General features: G+C 38.7%; 5 protein-coding genes across 5 annotated transcripts in view; 4 read left to right on the forward strand and 1 right to left on the reverse strand.

Moving 5' to 3' along the window:
• Positions 1–20,274, forward strand: part of put (activin A receptor type 2 punt) — a 135,712-nt gene that overhangs the window by 61,422 nt on the left and 54,016 nt on the right. The window lies entirely within an intron of this gene.
• LOC142221636 (uncharacterized) lies at positions 5,657–12,916 on the forward strand. Its single transcript, XM_075291388.1, has 2 exons — positions 5,657–5,864; positions 11,776–12,916. Exon 2 carries the CDS (start codon positions 11,782–11,784, stop codon positions 12,598–12,600), a length of 819 nt encoding a protein of 272 aa, XP_075147503.1. The 5' UTR covers positions 5,657–5,864; positions 11,776–11,781; the 3' UTR covers positions 12,601–12,916.
• LOC142230777 (uncharacterized) lies at positions 10,964–11,683 on the forward strand. Its single transcript, XM_075301406.1, has one exon. It carries the CDS (start codon positions 10,964–10,966, stop codon positions 11,681–11,683), a length of 720 nt encoding a protein of 239 aa, XP_075157521.1.
• On the forward strand, positions 13,211–15,261 carry LOC142230784 (uncharacterized). The gene is made up of 2 exons (XM_075301414.1): positions 13,211–14,016; positions 14,121–15,261. The coding sequence occupies exons 1-2, from the start codon at positions 13,211–13,213 to the stop codon at positions 15,259–15,261; spliced, it is 1,947 nt and encodes a 648-aa protein (XP_075157529.1).
• On the reverse strand, positions 16,917–17,363 carry LOC142230791 (uncharacterized). Its single transcript, XM_075301422.1, has one exon. It carries the CDS (start codon positions 17,361–17,363, stop codon positions 16,917–16,919), a length of 447 nt encoding a protein of 148 aa, XP_075157537.1.

Below are 20,274 nucleotides of genomic sequence, written 5' to 3' on the forward strand. Positions count from 1 at the left end.
AAAGATAGTATCCCACTCCATTGAATACTTAACAGTGGTGTCAGAAGTGGGATCCAACACTATGGAAGAGGGTCAATTGAATTCAATTGTTGGATCTTTGGCAGAGGCCATTCGCACTGCAGTGATACCACATTAACTAAAAGTATCTATTACATATGGGCACTTCTAGTTTTAACCCCTGAACCTTCTCTATTATTTTCTTCTGTTGAACCACCCAGATTGTTCCAAAAACATTAGCAGATTGCTTAAGTTAACGTTTTCCAGGTCCGCCAGTAATCTGAAGCTATATGCCCCTAAAATTTGCTTACGCCTTACACAAAATGCAGGACACTCACACAAGAGGTGTTTTATTGATTCCTTTTCCTCCGCATCATGACAGCTCATACAATAGTCATTATACTTCGCACCAATAGTTTTTGCAAAATCGCCTATCAGGCAGCGACCCGTTATAGAAGATATCAGGAGTGATATCTGGCGTCTCGAGAACACTAGCATATCTAGTGTGCGGTTTAAGTTTAAATGGGGCCATATTTGCTTGGTGTCGTTACAACCCTTGCAATTCTCCCATTGAACATTTGCCATCATGGCAGCCTTCTCACGCATTAAGAGCTTGCAGGTAGCCAGAGGCATACCAACAGATTCTAGTTCCCTGGAATATGTAAGGTAGTTCCTAGCCTTGCTAGCTCATCTGCTTCGCAATTCCCCGGTATGTTCCTATGGCCAGGCACCCATATTAGGTGAATATTGTGCTGCTCAGCCATCTAATTGAGAGATTTTCGGCAGTCGATGGCCGTTGATAGCATTTGGAGAATTCCCCAAGCAGAGGTTTATTGTAATTACATTGAGAATTCTTACATAAATCTTATTGAACAAAAAAATGAACGTGAATTTAAAATCAACTTTAAAGATATTTCTCGTGGAACAAGGCGTGATCCAATTTTGTCCAGAGTTGCAGAATGTATATCGGATGGAACCTTACAAAATTTAAAAGGTGATAACTTCTTAACATATAGAGAAAAATACACTCAATTAACTGTTGGTTGTGTTTTATGGGGTTATCGGACAATAATTCCCGAGAAACTTAGAAACAATGTTCTAAAGGAACTTCATCGTTCTCATTTGGGAATAGTCAAAACTAAGACGCTTGCCAGGTCATATATTTGGTGGCCAGGTCGCGATAATGATATTGAAAATTTAATTAAAAATTGTCTACCCTGTCAAAAACTTCAGTCTAGCCCTGAAAAAAAATCATTATTGCCGTGGATACCAAATGATTCGGTTTGGAGTCGGATTCACATTGATTTTGATGGGCCAATCAAAAATTTCTACTTTTTAATCATTATTGACTCTTTTTCAAAATTTGTTGAAGTTTTCAAAACAAAAGATATGTCAACATCAAAGTTGCGAGAACTATTTTCACGTTATGGTCTTGTGGATACGCTTGTTAGCGACAACGGCTCGCAATTCACTTCTCACGATTTTCAACAATTTTTATCTTTGAATGGGATTAAACACATATTAACTGCGCCTGGACATCCATCAACTAATGGACAAGCAGAAAACTTTGTTAAAACATTCCAAAAATCAATGTATGCAAATTTGGATCAAAATAAGGATGCAAATATTGATCAAATTTTATGTCGGTTCTTGATGGATTATCGTAACATGACACATTGTAGAACTGTTGAATGTCCAGCAAAGATTTTCTTTGGGAGAAAACTGAAAACCAGATTTAGTCTTCTCAAACCATTTCGTGCATTTTATCACACAACAACAATATTATTAAACGTCATCTAGATCAAATTAAAGGACAACAGAAACAACAATTCATCGAAAATTATTTTTCTTCAGCACAACCCACAGCAAGCAACAGTTCTTCTGGTGTAACACAAGTTGAAAATACGGAATCACACACTAGAAGAGAACTCAGACCACGAGAGGGAAGAGTAGTTAAGAAACCGAATTCTGATAGTAACGAAACTTAAACTTTAATTAGAAAATGTTGAATTTTATTAGCAATTTTGTTGCTGTTATTTACATTCAGTTATAATATATTTATATTTCTGTATTCACTTTGTTAGGAATGTTACAATAAGTACAATAAGCGGACAAAATGTGTATTGCGACGTCATCGCTGAGACAAGCCGTAGGCTGACGGCTAGACTGCTACAAATCATACTGTACCCCGCACACGGATCGAGGGCAGCTCGGACAGGAATTCGACGATCGGACAAGACAAGCAAGAGGACAATAGTGGGACCAAGCGTGACGGTTGTTTGTAGAACCAACATCGGTCCAGATATGGGAGTTGCATTTGCTATGCAGTACGCGGACGAATTAACGGACGAACGGGATTTTGACTTTCTCTTAGACAGATCGGACGATGGAGCGGAAGGACGTTGTTGCTGGTCAAATGAATACAGCAGCGTATGGTGGCTATCTCCACATTCGCGGCACCTTTCGCGACTATTGCAGGTCGATCGCATGTGTGACCTGCCCAGACAGTTTGAACATACCCGATGCAACACTACTGTGCGCAATCGTTGCTCTAAATGCATGTTCAAAAATTTGCGAGACGACCGTAGATTATGACTTCGCCTACACAACACACAGACATTCGAGCGCACTCTTTTATTCACACCTGAATCCTTTTGGGCAGTACCCGTAGGGGATGACTATGATTTGCCTATGTTGGTTGCGGATACGTCAACAGGAGCCGCATCAGCCCCCGACGAAGGGACAACTGTTTGCGTCGGTAGTACCTCTTGGGAAGAGGCGACGACTGGGGTCATCCCGACGCCTTCATTTTCCTAAATCGATGAACCAAATGAAGTGGGGACTCTTCCTCTACCTGTTCAGGAGGAGCAAGGATCGGAGATCCAACCAAAAAATTACCAGGCGTAAGCGCGACCAAATCCTGAGCATTTTCACTCATCGGATACAAAGGTCTAGAATTCAAACAAGCCTCAATTCTCGAAAGAACAGTCGAAAACTCTTCAAATGTATATTTGAATCCTGATGCATGTTTCCTAAAATGCGTGTTGAACGCAGTTTGGTCTTCATGAATTTATTAACTGCCTTACTCTGTTTTTTTTTTCTTTAAATAATGATCAGCATTCTGAGAATGACAGTTGGAATGTTGCCATATGTTTCATAAGCTTTTCTATGTCGCACGAACGAACACCCCTGTCTCAAGGGACATTGAGATGTTGGATAGTAGGAAATATTGGAAGATTAGCACTTTTTCAAGAATGAGAAACAAACTTAATTTTCAATCCCAAATAATATTTGTATTTTTATACTGAGATAATAACAGAAAAAATGAAAAACGACAAATTACTCTGTTAACAAAAAAATTAAATTTCTTTTAGCGGATTTTCAATCTAATAATTGGTTCAAGTTTTTTCGAAGGACCATGTAGATTTACTTTTGGGAAGTAATGTGATTCCTCATCTACTGCTGGAAGGAGTCAGAAACATATGTGGTTCCCTGGTGGCTCAGTCCACTATATTTGGGTGAGTGATCAGTGGTCCAGTATCAGTTTGTACGGTTTCATCATTTTCTATACAGACTACAGAGGTCTCGAACGACATGTTAAGTCGCCAGCTTAAACAATTTTGGGATCAAGAGGAGCTTACCTCTGAAATTTGTTCCACCGCAGATGATCAATATTGTGAGGATCTTTTCACTAGAACCACCTTTCGTAATTCTGAAGGACGCTATGTTGTTCGACTTCCTTTCAAGGAGGATTTTCACAGTCATTCGCCACTTGGTTCTTCCAGGCAGATGGCTTTGGGTCAATATGTTAGAATGGAGAAATCGACGTCGAAAAATCCCGAAATAGCTCTCGAATATAATAATGTCCTTAAGGAATATTTGACTTTGAAACATATGTCGGACACATCACCTAGGGAAATCTCTTCAAATGGCTCGTTTTATTCTTTCTATTTACCACATCATGCTGTTATTAAGCCTGAACGGCGAAGCACTAAGGTCAGAGTAGTATTTAACGCCTCGAAGCGTACAGAGTCTCGTAGATCACTCAATGACGTTTTGCATGTTGGTCCCACTCTCCAATTGGATTTGACAACAATAATTCTTAGATGGCGTCTCTATAAATATGTTTTTTGCGGTGATATTGAGAAAATGTACCGTCAGATTCTGGTACACAAAGACGATATTCAATATCAACGAATATTGTTCACGCCGTCCCCAGGCTCAATGATAAAGGATTATACTCTCAACACTGTAACCTTCGGAGTAAATTGCGCTCCTTATCTGGCTATAAGAACATTGATTCAACTAGCACGCGACTCTCGTTCGAAATTTCCGCTAGCTTCTGATGTTCTTCTTAATGAAACATACGTGGATGACATATTATCTGGTGCTCACGACACCTCCACGGCAATAGAGTCTGATGAATTTTATTATCAAAATTCATCAATTTTATTATCAAAATAGTTTCAAAAATTTCTGCACTAATATGTTCCTTAATTTTGCTCACGAAGAGATATTGCTATTAATTTACTACTTTCTCTTAATTTAATTTATCTCTTTCATCTTTTATTACATATATTTTCTTTTATATACTAATATATTTACTTGAAGTACCTGCTCTCGAAGAGTATCACTATTTGTCCCTTTTTATCTATAATTAAACATTATATATGATAGATATATTTCATAGGCAGTAATGGCGACCAAAGTTAGTTAAGTTTTTGTGATCATTGTTGATGGTCGTGGAGACCTGAAATAAAAACCAACTGAATTTGAAACCCACGTTTTTTCCTTGAAGGGAATTAAAACTTATTATTTTGACTAGTCGAGTCAACATATGGTCCTTATCGAGCCTCCTAATAGGAATTAGGAGCAGGCATTCTAGCAACCACAGTCCAGAATATCACTTAAGAAAATTTCCGAGTAGATTTTCTGAGAAAATTTTGGCAACATCAATCCAATTCCTCGCAGAAAAATCCATTGGTAAACGCCGAGACGTTTACAAATTCTAAAACCGCAGGGAGTTAAGAAGTTCTCATCATCTGACCGGCAATAATTCATCGAGTAGAGGAAGCTACGAGCAAAATCAAATTCCACTTATGCCACTCAAGGTAAAGCATACCATCAGGAAGAAGAAGGTATGTACAGATATTTTATTTGGTTATATTCTGGTGTAGTTGTTCAAAGTGGACAAAGCATTTAACAACAAAAATCAAAAATGAAAAGAGAAAGTTTCCTGAGGCCAACGTCATTCTCAACGAAAAGGCGCATAATTTCCAACAACAATTTCTTTGCGACGGCGGCAGAGCAGTCACATATGGCATGTATTTAAATCCCCATAATTTTACATCACTTATTTGAAAGCAACAACAGTATTTTACATTAAAACCAGCATAAATCGACCATTCACAATAGCTAACATATAAACATTCCAAAAATCTAAAATTGTATGGTTTTACGGCATTCAGTTTTTGCAACTTACTGTGTGAACGCTGTTATTATCACAATAGCACAAGAAATCACACAACAATCACAATTGAAGTTTTCGCAGCATTCAGCTTTGAGCAACATCTCTTGTACATGAAGAGAGAAAACCAAATAAACGTCAAGCAAACCGCGAAACAAAGACAGAGAGTTACAACGAAAGAACATTCAAGAGGTAAATGAATAAAAAACTTTTATAAATTGATCAATAAAAAAGTGAGACAATTTTTGGAAACAAGTGATAAAGTGAATACGGTGTTTACAAAAAAAAACCAAAAACTCAATAAGCTTTGAACATCGTCGTGTTTAAGTTTTCTTCTTTGAACAACGAAGCTCCTCCGTGGGGATATCGTTACACTCTTTAATTCTACAAGATCGTTTCGGTGAGTAATTTTAAGAAAGTTATTATTGGCGTATATACATACTCATGTGGATAATTATCAATACATAATTTGGAATGTATGATGTTGTTGTTGGAGTATTTTATGAAGATGCATAACTTGGTTCGTTCGGTATTTTAGTGTTTGATGACTTTTTGAATGTTACAAATGAATAATACCGTTGTTCAAAGGGAACGAAATAAAAAACACAGACATACATACATACATTTTGTAAGCAAACGGTAGTTGCCAGATAGTTTAAAATTAGTTTTGACTTATCGGGGACAATGAAAACGGACAAAATAAATAAAATATAGTGGAATTTCGTAATTCAATATAAAATTTTTAATTATGAAATATAGTGAATATTTGTAAATTTCACAGAAAAAAGAAAACAAAAATAAAAATACGAAAAAATATAAAATAAAATAGACTAAAAACAGATGAATCATAAATAATCGTTAATTAGTAATAAACAATAAGAGGAAAAATACTTCTCATAGTTGGATGCGTAAAATTGAAATTTTATTTTCTTGAAAATAAATCGTCCACATTTCAAAAATTTAATTGAAATAAAAAATAAAAAGAGATATTAAATTCATATCAAAATAAAAACTCATTTTCTCTTGCGGAGACATAAGAAAGTTTTTGTCATAATGGCAGCGCGAAGAAAATTCCTTTTTGATTACCAGCAAGTCGTTTCGTTTTTCGACTAGAACGAGAAACTTGACCACAAAACGTCAACAGTTCAATTTTTAGAAGTTCAGGATCTTGAATTAGATCGAAGATGGACCGCATTGCTGTCAAGTTACGAAACATTTATTTTAGAGGACGAGAGAGAGCAAATTGATCCCAATGACATAAACATCCAAAAATTTGAAGATGCAAGCAGTAAATACCAAGTTTGCAAGGCAAAAATTCTGTCCTCAAGAAAGAACAAATCATGCTCAACCGGATCAAAGTGTGGATGCGCCATCGAATAGACAATATGTCACATCATTAAAGTTGCCTCCGTGTGATACTCCACCATTTGAGGGCGGGTATGCAAAATGGCCAGCATTCCGTGACATTTTTTCGGCAGTGTTTGGTAATCACCCACATTTGTCTCCCGCGCAAAAATTATATCACCTCCGAGGTAAAACAAGAGGAGAGGCGTATGACATAGTGAAGAAGTTTGAACTGGTAGATTCTAATTTTGAGTTGGCCTGGGAGGCACTCAAAAATAGATACGAAAACAAAAGGATATTATAAAATGAAAAAGCTTTTTGGAATCGCAACCGTTCAAAATGAATCTCCAAAATCTATTAGGTTGGTCCAGAGTACTATTAATGACAGTATAGCAATTTTTAAATCGTACGAAATCGAGGTAGATAACTGGGATCCTGTCTTGATCCATTTGGCGTCTTCGAAAATCTCCGACGAGACCTTAAGAGCCTGGGAAGACTCTTTGAACAATCATAAGGAGTTACCTACATGGGAGCAAATGAACAGCTTTCTTTCCAAAAGAATTGAGAAGTTAGAAACCATAATTGATTTTAAAAGGCCAAATACCAAAGATGGACATAATTCAAAATCACAATCATTCCATATGCAATCAGACGGTGACGGAAATAAACATTTTTGCAAGAAATGTAAGCAAAACCATTTTTTGACAGCGTGCAAATATCTTTGTCGCCAAAGCATCGTATTCAATATGTTATGAATCAAAAATATTGCTTGAACTGTCTTTCGCCGCATCATTTTAAGCCCGAATGTACGAGTACGAAACTCTGTGCTAAATGCAATCAAAAGCACCACACATTGCTTCATATCGAAGCAAAAGATAAAGAGATCCATGAAACACAGATTTTTGAGACTCATAATTCTACTCTTCACGAGGCAGAATAGCCAAGATCCTCTACAGATCAAACATTTTTAAGCACATCAAAAACGACGAAGGAAAATTATACACTTTTCACGAGGAAAGATAGAACAACTATTCTCCCCACCGCAATTGTGCATGTGGCACACTGTGGAGAACTTTTTGCAGTCCGAGCACTGCTAGATTCTGGATCCGAAAGGAGTTTTATAACAACTCGTATCCAACAAAAATTAAGAATCCCCTTATATAATCATAACTCCCAAGTATCTGGGCTAGGAGGCACAGTGGTTAGTAGCTCCAAAGGTAAATGTCGACTAAAATTACAAAGCAGATATTCCAACTTTCACATAGGTATAGAAGCAGTGTTTGTTTCTCGTATAGCGCACTTATTACCTTCGCGGCCCATCAAAACGAAACTTCTCGAGGAAGTAACAACTATGAATCTTGCGGATCCCCTATTTTACAAACCTTCAGTCATCGACATGATTATAGGAAGCGACTATCTTCCGCTAATAAACAAAGAAGGAGTAAAAATGAAAATTGGAAATGGTATTGAGGCCAGAGAATCAGAATTTGGATGGTATTTGTCTGGACCTGCTGAATCTGACACCATCAAAACGTTCTCAACTGTACTGATTACAGCAGAAAATAAAGATTTATGCGAACAATTGAGAAAGTTTTGGGAACTCGAGGAAATTGAAAAACCAAAATCTAGATCTGATAGTGATCGGTGGTGTGAAGAATTTTATGAGAGAACCACGTATAGAAGTCATGATAACAAATATGTTGTACGTCTTCCATTTAAGAAGGAGTATCCCAATGATACATTTTTAGGACCTTCGAGGAATATGGCTTTTGCTCAATATTGTAGAATGGAGAAAACCTTAATGAAGACTCCTGAATTGAAGCAGGAGTATGAAAATGTTCTTCGTGAATACATTGAACTTGGTCACATGGTCCCCACGTCCTTCGAAGAAGAAAAATCCCAAAAAGTAAACCACTATTTTTTGCCCCACCACGCTGTTGTCCGCCCCGACAGTAAGACCACAAGGGTCCGGGTAGTTTTCAACGCCTCAAAGAAAACGTCCAGTGGACACTCTTTAAACAACATTCTTTACGCAGGACCCATATTGCAGCGCGATCTAATGCATATTTTGTTGAATTGGCGATATTATCAATTTGTTTTTAATACAAAAGATGTACCGCCAAATTTGGATTCACGAAGAAGATCAACCCTACCAGCAAATTTTATTTCGCACCTCGGTTGAAAAACCAATCAGTGTATTTAAGTTGAAGACAGTAACATTCGGGGTAAATGCTGCCCCCTTCCTCGCCATCCGTACTTTGCTTGAATTAAGTAAAGATTGTAAGACGGTGTATCCAGAAGCTTCAAAAATTCTACAAGAGGAAGTATATGTCGACGACATATTGTCAGGAGGACATTCCCTCGAGGAGACTAAACAAAAACAAACGGAGCTTATTAGTGCTCTAGAATCTGCGGGATTTCCATTAAAAAAGCTTACGGCTAACAATAAAATTCTTCTCGAAAACTGGCCCCGCGAAGATCTTCTAAGCGAAGAATTTTCAAAAATTGATGACTATAACTGCACAAAAACCCTTGGCATTCGGCATCCAAGATAATTTTTACTATACCGTCGAACCAATAAAGATTAATTCAGTGGCGACAAAACAACAGATTTTATCGTCAATTGCAAAACTTTTCGACCCATTAGGTTGGCTGGGGCCAACTACCGTTATTGCTAAAATTTTAATGCAAGATATATGGGAAGAAAAAACAGGATGGGATGAAAATGTTTCTCCTAGCATTCTAACTAGATGGACAACATTCTCCGAGAATCTACAACATATATCCGAAGTAAAAATACCGAGATGGGTAAAATTTTCTCCGCAAGCGTCTACGCAGATACATGGTTCAGCGACGCGTCTCAAGAAGCCTATTGTGCGGCTATTTATGTTCGAACGGTCAACATCGATGGGAAAATTGAATCAAACTTGCTGTAGCAAAAACAAAAGTTGCACCCATAAAAAGAACGACAATACCGAAATTAGAATTGTGTGCCGCTCTTCTACTTACAAAATTGATAGAAAATGTAACAAGAAATGTTCACTTTCCACACGAAATATTCTTATGGACTGACTCATCCATTGTTCTGGGATGGTTACAAAAGTCTCCTCAAACCTTGAAAACTTTCGTGGCAAATCGAATAAGTGAAATTCTAAGTATAGTTCGTGTCTCCCAATGGAATCATGTTAAGAGTGAAGACAACCCCGCTGATTTGGGATCACGTGGTTGTATCCCTCAAAATCATTCTTCAAATCCGCTTTGGTGGCATGGGGCCCCTTGGTTAAGTCAACCTGTAGTAAATTGGCCAAAATCCCGAGATTTTGATCCAGTTGATTTAGAATCAAAAATAATTTCATCGTTTCAGATAACCATCAGCGTAGATGATATCATTTGTAGATTTTCTAACCTGAATCGTTGCTTGCGAATAATAAGTTATATTTTTCGTTTCTTCAAAAAATGTCGAAAATGACTGCGGAGAATCAGGACTTTATCCAAACGGAAGAAATAGTCTTCGTCAAACATCGACTTATATTACTCGCTCAACAAACGGCTTTTCCTCGAGAAATTGAATGTCTTATAGAAAAGCGTCCTATATCCAGAAAAAGTAGTATACTTTCAGTAAACCCATTTTTAGATAATTTGGGGTTGTTACGAGTCGGTGGCAGACTAACTAATTCAAGTTTGAACTATGATGAAAAACATCCAGTGATTTTGCCCGGAAAATCCAAACTTGCTGAACTTATAATCCAATTTACACATCAAATTCTTCTTAATTCAGAACATCATACAATGCTTCGTGCTATCCGACAAGGATACTACATTCCTCGTGTGAAAAATTTGATACGAAAATGTATCCGAAATTGTAAAACCTGCACTATAGTCAAGCACAGGTTTCAAAATCAAATTATGGCTGACTTGCCGATCGAACGAGTCCGATTTTCTCTGCCGTTTACATACACCGGCGTAGATTTTGCGGGACCATTTAATATTCGCTCATCTCCAATTCGAAATTCTAAAATACTTAAAAGTTACGCAGCAGTTTTCGTCTGTTTTGCCACGAAGGCCGTGCATCTTGAACTTTGCTCGGAACTGTCCGCAGACGCATTTATCGCTACGTTTACAAAATTCGTAGGCAGGCGTGGTCTTCCGAAAACGATGTATTCCGATAATGGTCGGAATTTCATTGGAGCCAGCTACAAACTGCTAAAAGAACATGACAAATTTCTGAAATCAACAGAAAAATCGCTGGTCCAGAAATATGCAACTCATGGCTTTAGCTGGTCTTTCATACCACCTTATGCACCCCACATGGGTGGGCTTTGGGAGTCAGCAGTCAAAATTATGAAGATTCACCTTAAAAAGGTCACAACAAATTTCAATTTCACATATGAAGAATTCAACACATTATTAATAAAAATAGAAGCAATTCTTAACTCACGCCCACTGTCCGCTATGTCTGCAAATCCTCAAGAAATAAATGAATTAACGCCTGGTCATTTCCTTCGAGGATCTCCAATTATCGCGGAACCAGAAATAACAAAAAATATTGACTTAGAGAAGGTGTCGTTATTAAATAGATGGGAACGTCTCAAGGAATTACATCGACATTTTGCTCAGAGGTGGAAAAACGAATATATAACGGAATTACAACGGCGGGCAAAGTGGAAAACGACAAAAAGTAACGTCCAAGTAAACGACTTGGTTATAATTAAAGACGACATGCTACCATCCACGGAATGGCGATTAGGACGAATAACGAAGGTGTTTTGCGGTAATGACAACCAAGTTAGAGTTGCAGAAATATATACGCAAAATGGTTTAATACGACGTCCAATCGTTAAATTATGCGTTCTACCAATTGAAAATTCGCCATAGTCCCAAAAGTCTTCAAACAAACTATCCACAAGAACCATTACCACCTGAATTGACCATTTAGATTATCTGTATGTACTTTTCTCTCTTTCTAGCTCAAGATGCCTCGCTGTCACCTTTGCGCCAGAAATCACCAACTCAAATATTGCGCTCTTTTCGTCGCACTCACCCCGGATCTTCGTCGTCAGGCCGTGGCCGCCATTCGTATGTGCACCAATTGCCTCGCGCATACACATACGCGACCAAACTGCACTTCACTTAATCGGTGTCGCTACTGTCAACAAGGTCACCATTCCATGCTGCATCAACATCCCATTCAAGTGCGGGGTGTCGAAACTTCAAATGCTCAACCAGAAGGCGTGCCTCAAGCCGAAAGATGTATTGATTGCAACCAGAACTCATCATCACAACCACACTCAGGTTTTATTGTATTACCAATGGTATGCGCTGTAGTAGAATATAATGGACGACGTGAAGGTATGTTATTCCTTATCGATACTGAGGCAAGCCGTTCGGTTATTCTACGGAGCTCTGCCAAAAAATTCAGACACTTCAATCCAGAGCCAAATCCAGATGGGCAACCAAGTGCTCCATTGATTTTTATTGCTGGAAAAAGGAGATATAACTGTATTCTCCAGTTGGTCGACTATCTGGACATTCCCAAAACGCAACCTATTTATGACCAACGCATTATTGACCACTACAACAATTTTGTTCCATGGACATATGATCACTTTTATTGCGATGATGAATTTGATGGTGTCATTAGCGGCAAATCATGGGAAAAATTTAAGATGGATAAGGTTTTCAAAATGGATAAAATGGAAGTCCAAGTTAGTTGTTTCGGTTGGGTTATTCATGGTGAATGGAACGGTTGTAAATGCCGAACCCACGAAGGACGAGAAATCATAAGATGCTAAAGTACCACAATCCGACGCGGGAGTATGATGAACTGTGTTCATCAATTTTGTTATCAAAATAGTTTCAAAAATTTCTGCAACTAATATGTTCCTTAATTTTACTCACGAAGAGATGTTGCTATTAATTTACTACTTTCTCTTAATTTAATTTATCTCTTTCATCTTTTATTACATATATTTTCTTTTATATACTAATATATTTACTTGAAGTACCTGCTCTCGAAGAGTATCACTATTTGTCCCTTTTTATCTATAATTAAACATTATATATGATAGATATATTTCATAGGCAGTAATGGCGACCAAAGTTAGTTAAGTTTTTGTGATCATTGTTGATGGTCGTGGAGACCTGAAATAAAAACCAACTGAATTTGAAACCCACGTTTTTTCCTTGAAGGGAATTAAAACTTATTATTTTGACTAGTCGAGTCAACAGAGTCTCTCTCAACTATTTGCGACGTTGAAGTCGGCAGGGTTTCTCTTAAAGAAAGTTACCTCTAATTGTGCAGACATTCTTGACTCTGTTCCCAAAGATAACATATTGGATTCTGATTTTTTAAAATTTTATGAAACAAGTGGTACAAAAACACTCGGGATTCAATGGAATGCTATGAGTGACACTTTTACATACCAAATTGATTTGGCTCCCACTAAAGATTCAGCAACTAAACGACAAATTCTCTCTGCCGTTTCAAAACTGTTTGATCCTGTGGGATGGGTGGCGCCAGTAATTGTGCAGGCAAAGATATTGCTACAACAGTTGTGGATTGAAGGTATACAGTGGGATGAAGCTGTGAGACCTGCCACTTTTGGAAAATGGCAAACGTTTCTGGAGAACATGAAACAAATATCTCTTATAAAAATTCCCCGATGGGTGAAATTTTCTGCTTTTTACACTTCTCAAGTGCATGGGTTTTGTGATGCATCCGAGAGGGCTTATTGCGCCGCTGTATATTTACGCGTTGACTGTGATGAAAACGTGTACACACATTTATTGATATCGAAAACAAAAGTAGCACCTATTGATCCAGTAAGCCTTCCGCGACTTGAGCTCTGTGGAGCAGTGTTGTTGTCTCGTTTAGCAAAGCATGTGCTTTCGAATCTAGGCTTTGAACAATCCCAACTCTTTTTATGGTGTGATTCATCCATTACTCTCGGTTGGCTGGGAAAGCCTCCTATTACATGGAAAACGTACGTTGCAAATCGTGTTGCAAAGGTACTTCGAAATGTAGGAAATTGTCCATGGAGTCATGTTCGCTCAGCTGATAATCCGGCTGATCTGGGGTCAAGAGCTGTAGCCCTGAAGATTTGTCAAATTGTTCTCTTTGGTGGAACGGACCAACTTGGCTTCAACGTCCCCCGGAGGAATGGCCTAAGCCTACAATTGTGTATGAAAGTCCACCAGAAGTTCGACGGGTAGAGGTATTTCATATATGTGAGGAAGATGAAATATTAAAAAGATTTTCCAAATGGGACAGAGCTATTAGAGTGCTGGCATATGTATATCGTTTTCTCAATAGGTCTCGACGAATGAGAACTTACATTTCAGTGTACATTACTCATGAAGAATTTAAGGATGTTAAACATAAATTGATTGTATTAACTCAACAAACATACTTCAATCGCGAATACACAGTACTTAGAAACTCGAAATCTCTTTCCAGGAAAAGTCCCCTTTTTCCTTTAAATCCGTTTTTGGATGATAATGGAATTATTCGAGTTAGTGGGCGAATTACCCATGGAGATCTCAGATATAGTGAGAGTCATCCTATCATTATCCCAGTTCAATCTTGCTATGCTCAACTGTTAATTGAGTTTACTCACGTTCTATTGCTGCATGCAGAGAATAATCTCTTAATGAGAAGTCTACGTGAAGAATATTATATATCTAGACTGCGCTCAGCAATCAAAAAATGCATTCGCAGATGCAAAACCTGTACACTTTATAAAAATAAGATCCAAACACAAATGATGGCTGCTCTTCCCCCAGAGCGAAGTTCCTTTTCGTTACCATTCACTTTTACGGGGCTAGACTACGCTGGCCCATTTGCCGTAAAAACGTCAACTTTAAGAAATGCGCTATATCAAAAAAGCTATGTGTGCGTATTTGTATGTTTCAGCACGAGAGCCATTCATCTCGAACTTTGCTCAAGCCTTTCTGCAGATTCCTTTTTAGCAGCATTTACTAGGTTCGTAAGCCGAAGGGGTCTTCCCAACAAAATTATGTCCGACAACGGTACGAACTTTATTGGTGCTGAGAGAAGGCTACAATATGAATTTCAACAATTTCATAAGGAAGTTGCTGATGATATATTAAAGAGATATGCTTTTCAAAATTTCCGATGGGAATTTATCCCACCTAATGCACCGCATATCGGAGGATTATGGGAAGCCGGCGTTAAATCATTCAAAATCCACTTTAAAAAGATTGCTCAAAATACTAAGTATACGTTTGAAGAATTGACAACTCTCCTAACTCGAATTGAAACCGTTTTGAACTCCCGGCCACTATCCCCAATGTCATCAGTCATTCCTTCAGAATTGAATGCCTTAACGCCAGGTTATTTGCTACGAGGAGCTCCACTGGTAGCTACGCCCGAAATTGTTTCTGACAATTTACAGTTAAATGACATGGGAAAAACTAAAGTCTTTACAACATAAATTCGCCAGACGATGGAAAGATGAATATCTTAAGGAGCTTCAAAGAAGATACAAATGGCCCGCGCCTTGTGAGAATCTCAAAGTTGATCAGATGGTTGTTATTAGAGACGATCAACTTCCGCCTTGTGAATGGAAGCTCGGGCGGATCACAAAAACTTTTCCAGGATGAGATGGATACGTAAGGGTAGCAGAAATTAAAACCTCTAGTGGAATTACTACCCGGGACATAACACGACTAGTTCCTCTGCAATTCATCTCAAACTCCACCTCCACTCAATTATAACCACTTTTTTTCTCATGAATCTCACCACAACTATTTCTCATCCTCAAGTCAAGCTGGACCACAGGGTGATTGAAAAATAATAATAATAAATTCTAATCTGCATTGCTTTTTTTTTGGTTTTTCTCTTGTTTTATTTCATAGGGCTCCTAGAAACACAAAAATTCACCAATGCCGAATTTGCGAACGATTCCACTCTTTAAGGTTTTGTAGACGGTTTTTGGATATGGACATTGGTGAAAGACGTCGTGAAGCGAGACGGTACGGCTACTGCATGAATTGCCTTGCCAGATCACACAAATCTTACGAGTGCCCTTCCGAATCAGCGTGTAAAAAATGTGGCGGAGAACATCACACCCTTCTTCACCTTCACCCCGTGGAACGGCTAACTTTAGACCAAATGGAAATGGGTCGTGTTCCTTCTGATGTGTCACATCTTCTGGAAAGAACAACTTCCGTCCGAGGCGTCACCCATCATGATATTTCATTTACCAGAAGACAACGTTCCCCAGCTCGAAAACAGAAGAACGAGCATCGGCGAATAGTCCAGCGGCCAACGATTACAGAGAACTCACGACGCTATGCTAACCATCGACCTTCACATCGTAATCATCGTACTGACGGACGAGTCTTATCTCGCAGTGCACGAAATTCTCATCAATTAGACATGGTGCACATCGCTCTCAAAACTTTACAGCGTCTCACTCAAGCTATTGTGTGATGAATCTTGCTCTTTATTTCGGCAAGGCGGGGGAGGATGTTGAACGCAGTTTGGTCTTCATGAATTTATTGAATTGTATTGCATTGAAATGGATTGAATTGTAATGAATTGAAACTTATTGAATTGAAACGTATTGAATTGAATTGTATAGTTTTATAAAAATCACTTCTAGTTTATAAAGCAATGAATTAAGAACAATACAACACTGAATTAAGATTTTTGTAATGACGATTGGCAACTCCCTTTATCTTTTTTATCCGCTCTTAATTTATAAGAGGGTTCCTGTCATGTAAAACAGGAAATCTCCTTCTTCTTGCCGCTTGACTGTCAACTTGATCACATCGTTGCCTCTAGTCTCCCGTAGGAATCTCTCCCGTATCTCAAACATAATAAATGTAAGTGACACGAAATACCACCTGGTTTTAATTTGGGTTGCCGGGAATATTTCGTCGGAGCAAATTGGGGTATTTGCTAGAGTTTCCAACTTTAATCTATTTGATCTTTTTGGAACCTAAGTTCCACTCAACAACCAAGCACTGGTGTTTTGCATGAACCTAAGTTCCTTGTTATTGCAAAACATTCGGTGTCTTGACGAACCTTAGTTCACCATTAAATCTCGCCAATAGGCATAATATACACAGCTAAGTATATTCTTCAATGCGTCTTGAAACTTTTCACAGCAGCTTCCCAGAGACAACCCATATGTGGCACTCCGGCAGCGATAAACTGCCATGAAAGCTGCTGAAACTGGTATGCGGAACACACCTTATCACGTCCTTCCTTAAGAACACATCTCAATTCTTCTTCCATTTCGTGTGAAGCGCCTACAAAATTCGTACCATTCCAAAAAAACGTCTTGGGACAACCACGCCGATATATAAATCTGTGAAAGGCGGCCAGAAACGTTGTCGTAGACAAGTCAGATGTGGCTTCTAAGTGTATGGCCTTCGTCGAAAAACATACAAAAACGCAAACACAACCCTTCGTTATCTTACATGCACGCCGTATAAAAGACTTAATTTCGAAATGCCCCGCAAAATCTTCGCCAGTCATAGTAAACGGTCTGGTAAGCACAGTTCTCTCCGGTGGGAGAGCCGCCATGATCTGCGTACAAGACTTCTTCCTATCCAACAGACACCGTTTACACCGGTTGATAGTCGACCTAATCAAAGATGTCAAACGAGGAATCCAATACTCAATCCGAATAAGACGTAGAACCAACTGGTTCCCTCCGTGAATAGATATGTCGTGAACATATTTCACCAGAAACATAGCGAATCTACTACTATACGGCACTATAATTGAATGTCGTTCACTATACGAAACGACCATTCAACCTCATAACCCCTTCCTCATCCAGGAATGGATTCAATGACAACAACGAACTCCTGGAACCTAAGGGTTTCTTTTCCATCAAACAACAGTACTCATATGGATAATGAGCCCTTTGAGAAAGAACAGTAGACGTAATCTCACTGTCTTTAATTCGGTTGTCGTCAACGCCGTGTCGTGATACACATTTCGACTAGCATGTGAATAATGGGTCCCATGATAAAACCTAAATACATACGCGATGACTCGTAGAGCCCTATCTAACGAAGAAAACCTCTCCAAAATATCCTCATAGTCCGTAAAAAACGATGTGTGAGTCTTGACCGCCTGTAACTCAATGTCAGTCTCAAGAGGGGTCAAATTACTAACATCCCACTGAGAACTATCTGAGCAGAGCCACTCTGGTCCATGCCACCAAAGCGTCGAAACCGCCAACTCTGCAGGCGACACTCCGCGGCTTCCCAAGTCGGCCGGATTGTCCTCAGAGCGAACATGACCAATTCTGCCCCCAGTATTCTCCTGAATCCTACATACGCGATTCGCCACGAAATTAGACCACGTAGATGGCGTCTTTCGGGTGAAGATATGTCCCTGCGGCGTAACCACACGAACATATACTACCCCCGCGTATGCTTTTTCCGACGCGTCGGAAAAAACATGTAATTTAACTTCACAGTCTGTGGAATAATTGACCCATCGAGGACTACGAACGTGGCTCACATCCGGATAGGTCTCGACAAACTTTCGCCAATGTCGCTCAGTTTGTAACGGAAGTGACTCGTCCCCATCTTATCCAACCAAACCTGTTGCATAATAATCTTCGCCACTATAATAACTGGCCCCAGCCAGCCAACAGGGTCAAATAGCCTAGCTATAGCCGATAAAACCTCTCTCTTCGTAAACCGAGATTTCCGTACAATCGGTTTCATATCAAAATAAAACAAGTCTAACTGCGCATTCCACCTAACGGTTTCGAACTACTAGCTTCAACAAAGGCCAGTACAGTGACACTAAACTTAGTATTGATATGATGAAGTCTAGAATTTTAGCATATTTAGCGGTCTCCACGTCGTGGTACCCTGTCAAAACATCATCCACGTACATGCACCTTCGTACAATATGTGCCGCGTGGGGATAATCATCCTCGGAGTCATCGGCCAATTGCAATAACGTTCGTATGGCTAAATAGGGAGCACAATTCACTTCAAATGTCACGGTCTGCAGCTCATAGTCCTGTACATCTTTTTGAGGGGAGTCCCTAAAGACAATTCACTGCAGAGACGTGTGGGCCGAGTTTACTCTAATTTGGCGGTACATCTGTGTGATGTCGCAATTAAAAACATATTTGAAAAATCTCCACCTCAAAATCAAATAAACAAATTCCAATTCCACACAGTTTGGTCAGAAGGAGCAGTCGACGACACTGGTCTCATAAAGGGTGATACGGTCAAAATTTGGTCAATATAAACTTGACGTATTTCTTTCAATTTTGCATTTAAAAAACCGGAACACCCCTCATTTTGCAGGTGTGTGTGTGTAGAATGTTGCTCCTATTTTGATTTTGGAATTCACTCTTCAGTTGTCAAAATGCCGTCTAAGCAAGAAGGGCAGCGTATCAAAATTTTGCTCGCGCATCGCGAAAATCCGAGCTACTCGAACGCAAAGCTGGCAAAATCGATAAAAGTTGCCAAATCAACCGTTACAAATGTAATTAAAGTGTTTGGGAAACGTTTGTCGACAGCCAGGAAGTCTGGATCGGGGGGAAATTGAAAACCGGAAGCCACTGAGACGACAAAGAGAGTTGCCGGTAGTTTCAAGCGAAACCCTACTCTCTCTCTCCGAGATGCCGCAAATAATTTTCAAGCACATAAAACTGTCAAAATTGGCAAGGAAATATCTGGTTTGGCAAGCCATCATAGCTTCCGGGACTGTCAACCAAGAAATTTAAGTGAAAGAGTGTTTGAATAAACGTCTGCTGCCTTTCCTGAAGAAACACTGTTGTTCCGTACTATTTTGGCCGGATTTGGCATCTTGCCATTACGGTAAAAAGGCCATGGAGTGGTACGCCGCCAACAACGTGCAGGTGGTTCCCAAGGACAAGAACCCTCCCAACACGCCAGAGCTCCTCCCAATTGAGAAATACTGGGCTATTGTCAAGCGGAACGAGCAGCAGTTCAAGGCAAACTGGCTTTCTGCGGCGAAGAAGGTGGACAAGGTGGCTGTACAAAATCTGATGGCAGGTGTCAAGCGTGAGGCCCGGCAATTCGGATTTGGAAAAGCGAAAGCCTAACTGAATATTTTTCCTGAATTTTATACTAATTGAACTTGAAAAAGAAATTTAATTTGATTTTTTAAATAAACGATTTCACCGATTCACACGCGTTTTCCCTTGACCAAATTTTGACCGTATCACCCTTTATGTTGCAAGTCCAAATATTCTTTAATCACCCCATCATACATATATATATATATATATATATATATATATATATATATATATATATATATATATATATATATATATATATATATATATATATATATATATATATATATATATATATATATATATATATATATATATATATATATATATATATATATATATATATATATATATATATATATATATATATATATATATATATATATATATATATATATATATATATATATATAT

This window comes from Haematobia irritans, chromosome 1 (assembly GCF_050003625.1).
Source record: "Haematobia irritans isolate KBUSLIRL chromosome 1, ASM5000362v1, whole genome shotgun sequence".
NCBI lineage: Eukaryota > Metazoa > Arthropoda > Insecta > Diptera > Muscidae > Haematobia > Haematobia irritans.

What these genes read in the sequence shown, in the direction of transcription:
- LOC142230791 (XM_075301422.1), bottom strand. Translation starts at nt 17,363, where the DNA reads ATGGCGGCTCTCCCACCGGAGAGAACTGTGCTTACCAGACCGTTTACT.
- LOC142221636 (XM_075291388.1), top strand. Translation starts at nt 11,782, where the DNA reads ATGCCTCGCTGTCACCTTTGCGCCAGAAATCACCAACTCAAATATTGC.
- LOC142230777 (XM_075301406.1), top strand. Translation starts at nt 10,964, where the DNA reads ATGTATTCCGATAATGGTCGGAATTTCATTGGAGCCAGCTACAAACTG.
- LOC142230784 (XM_075301414.1), top strand. Translation starts at nt 13,211, where the DNA reads ATGAGTGACACTTTTACATACCAAATTGATTTGGCTCCCACTAAAGAT. An exon ending in GTCCACCAGAAGTTCGACGG is followed by an intron (nt 14,017 to 14,120) that starts GTAGAGGTATTT and finishes TTTTCTCAATAG; the next exon opens with GTCTCGACGAATGAGAACTT.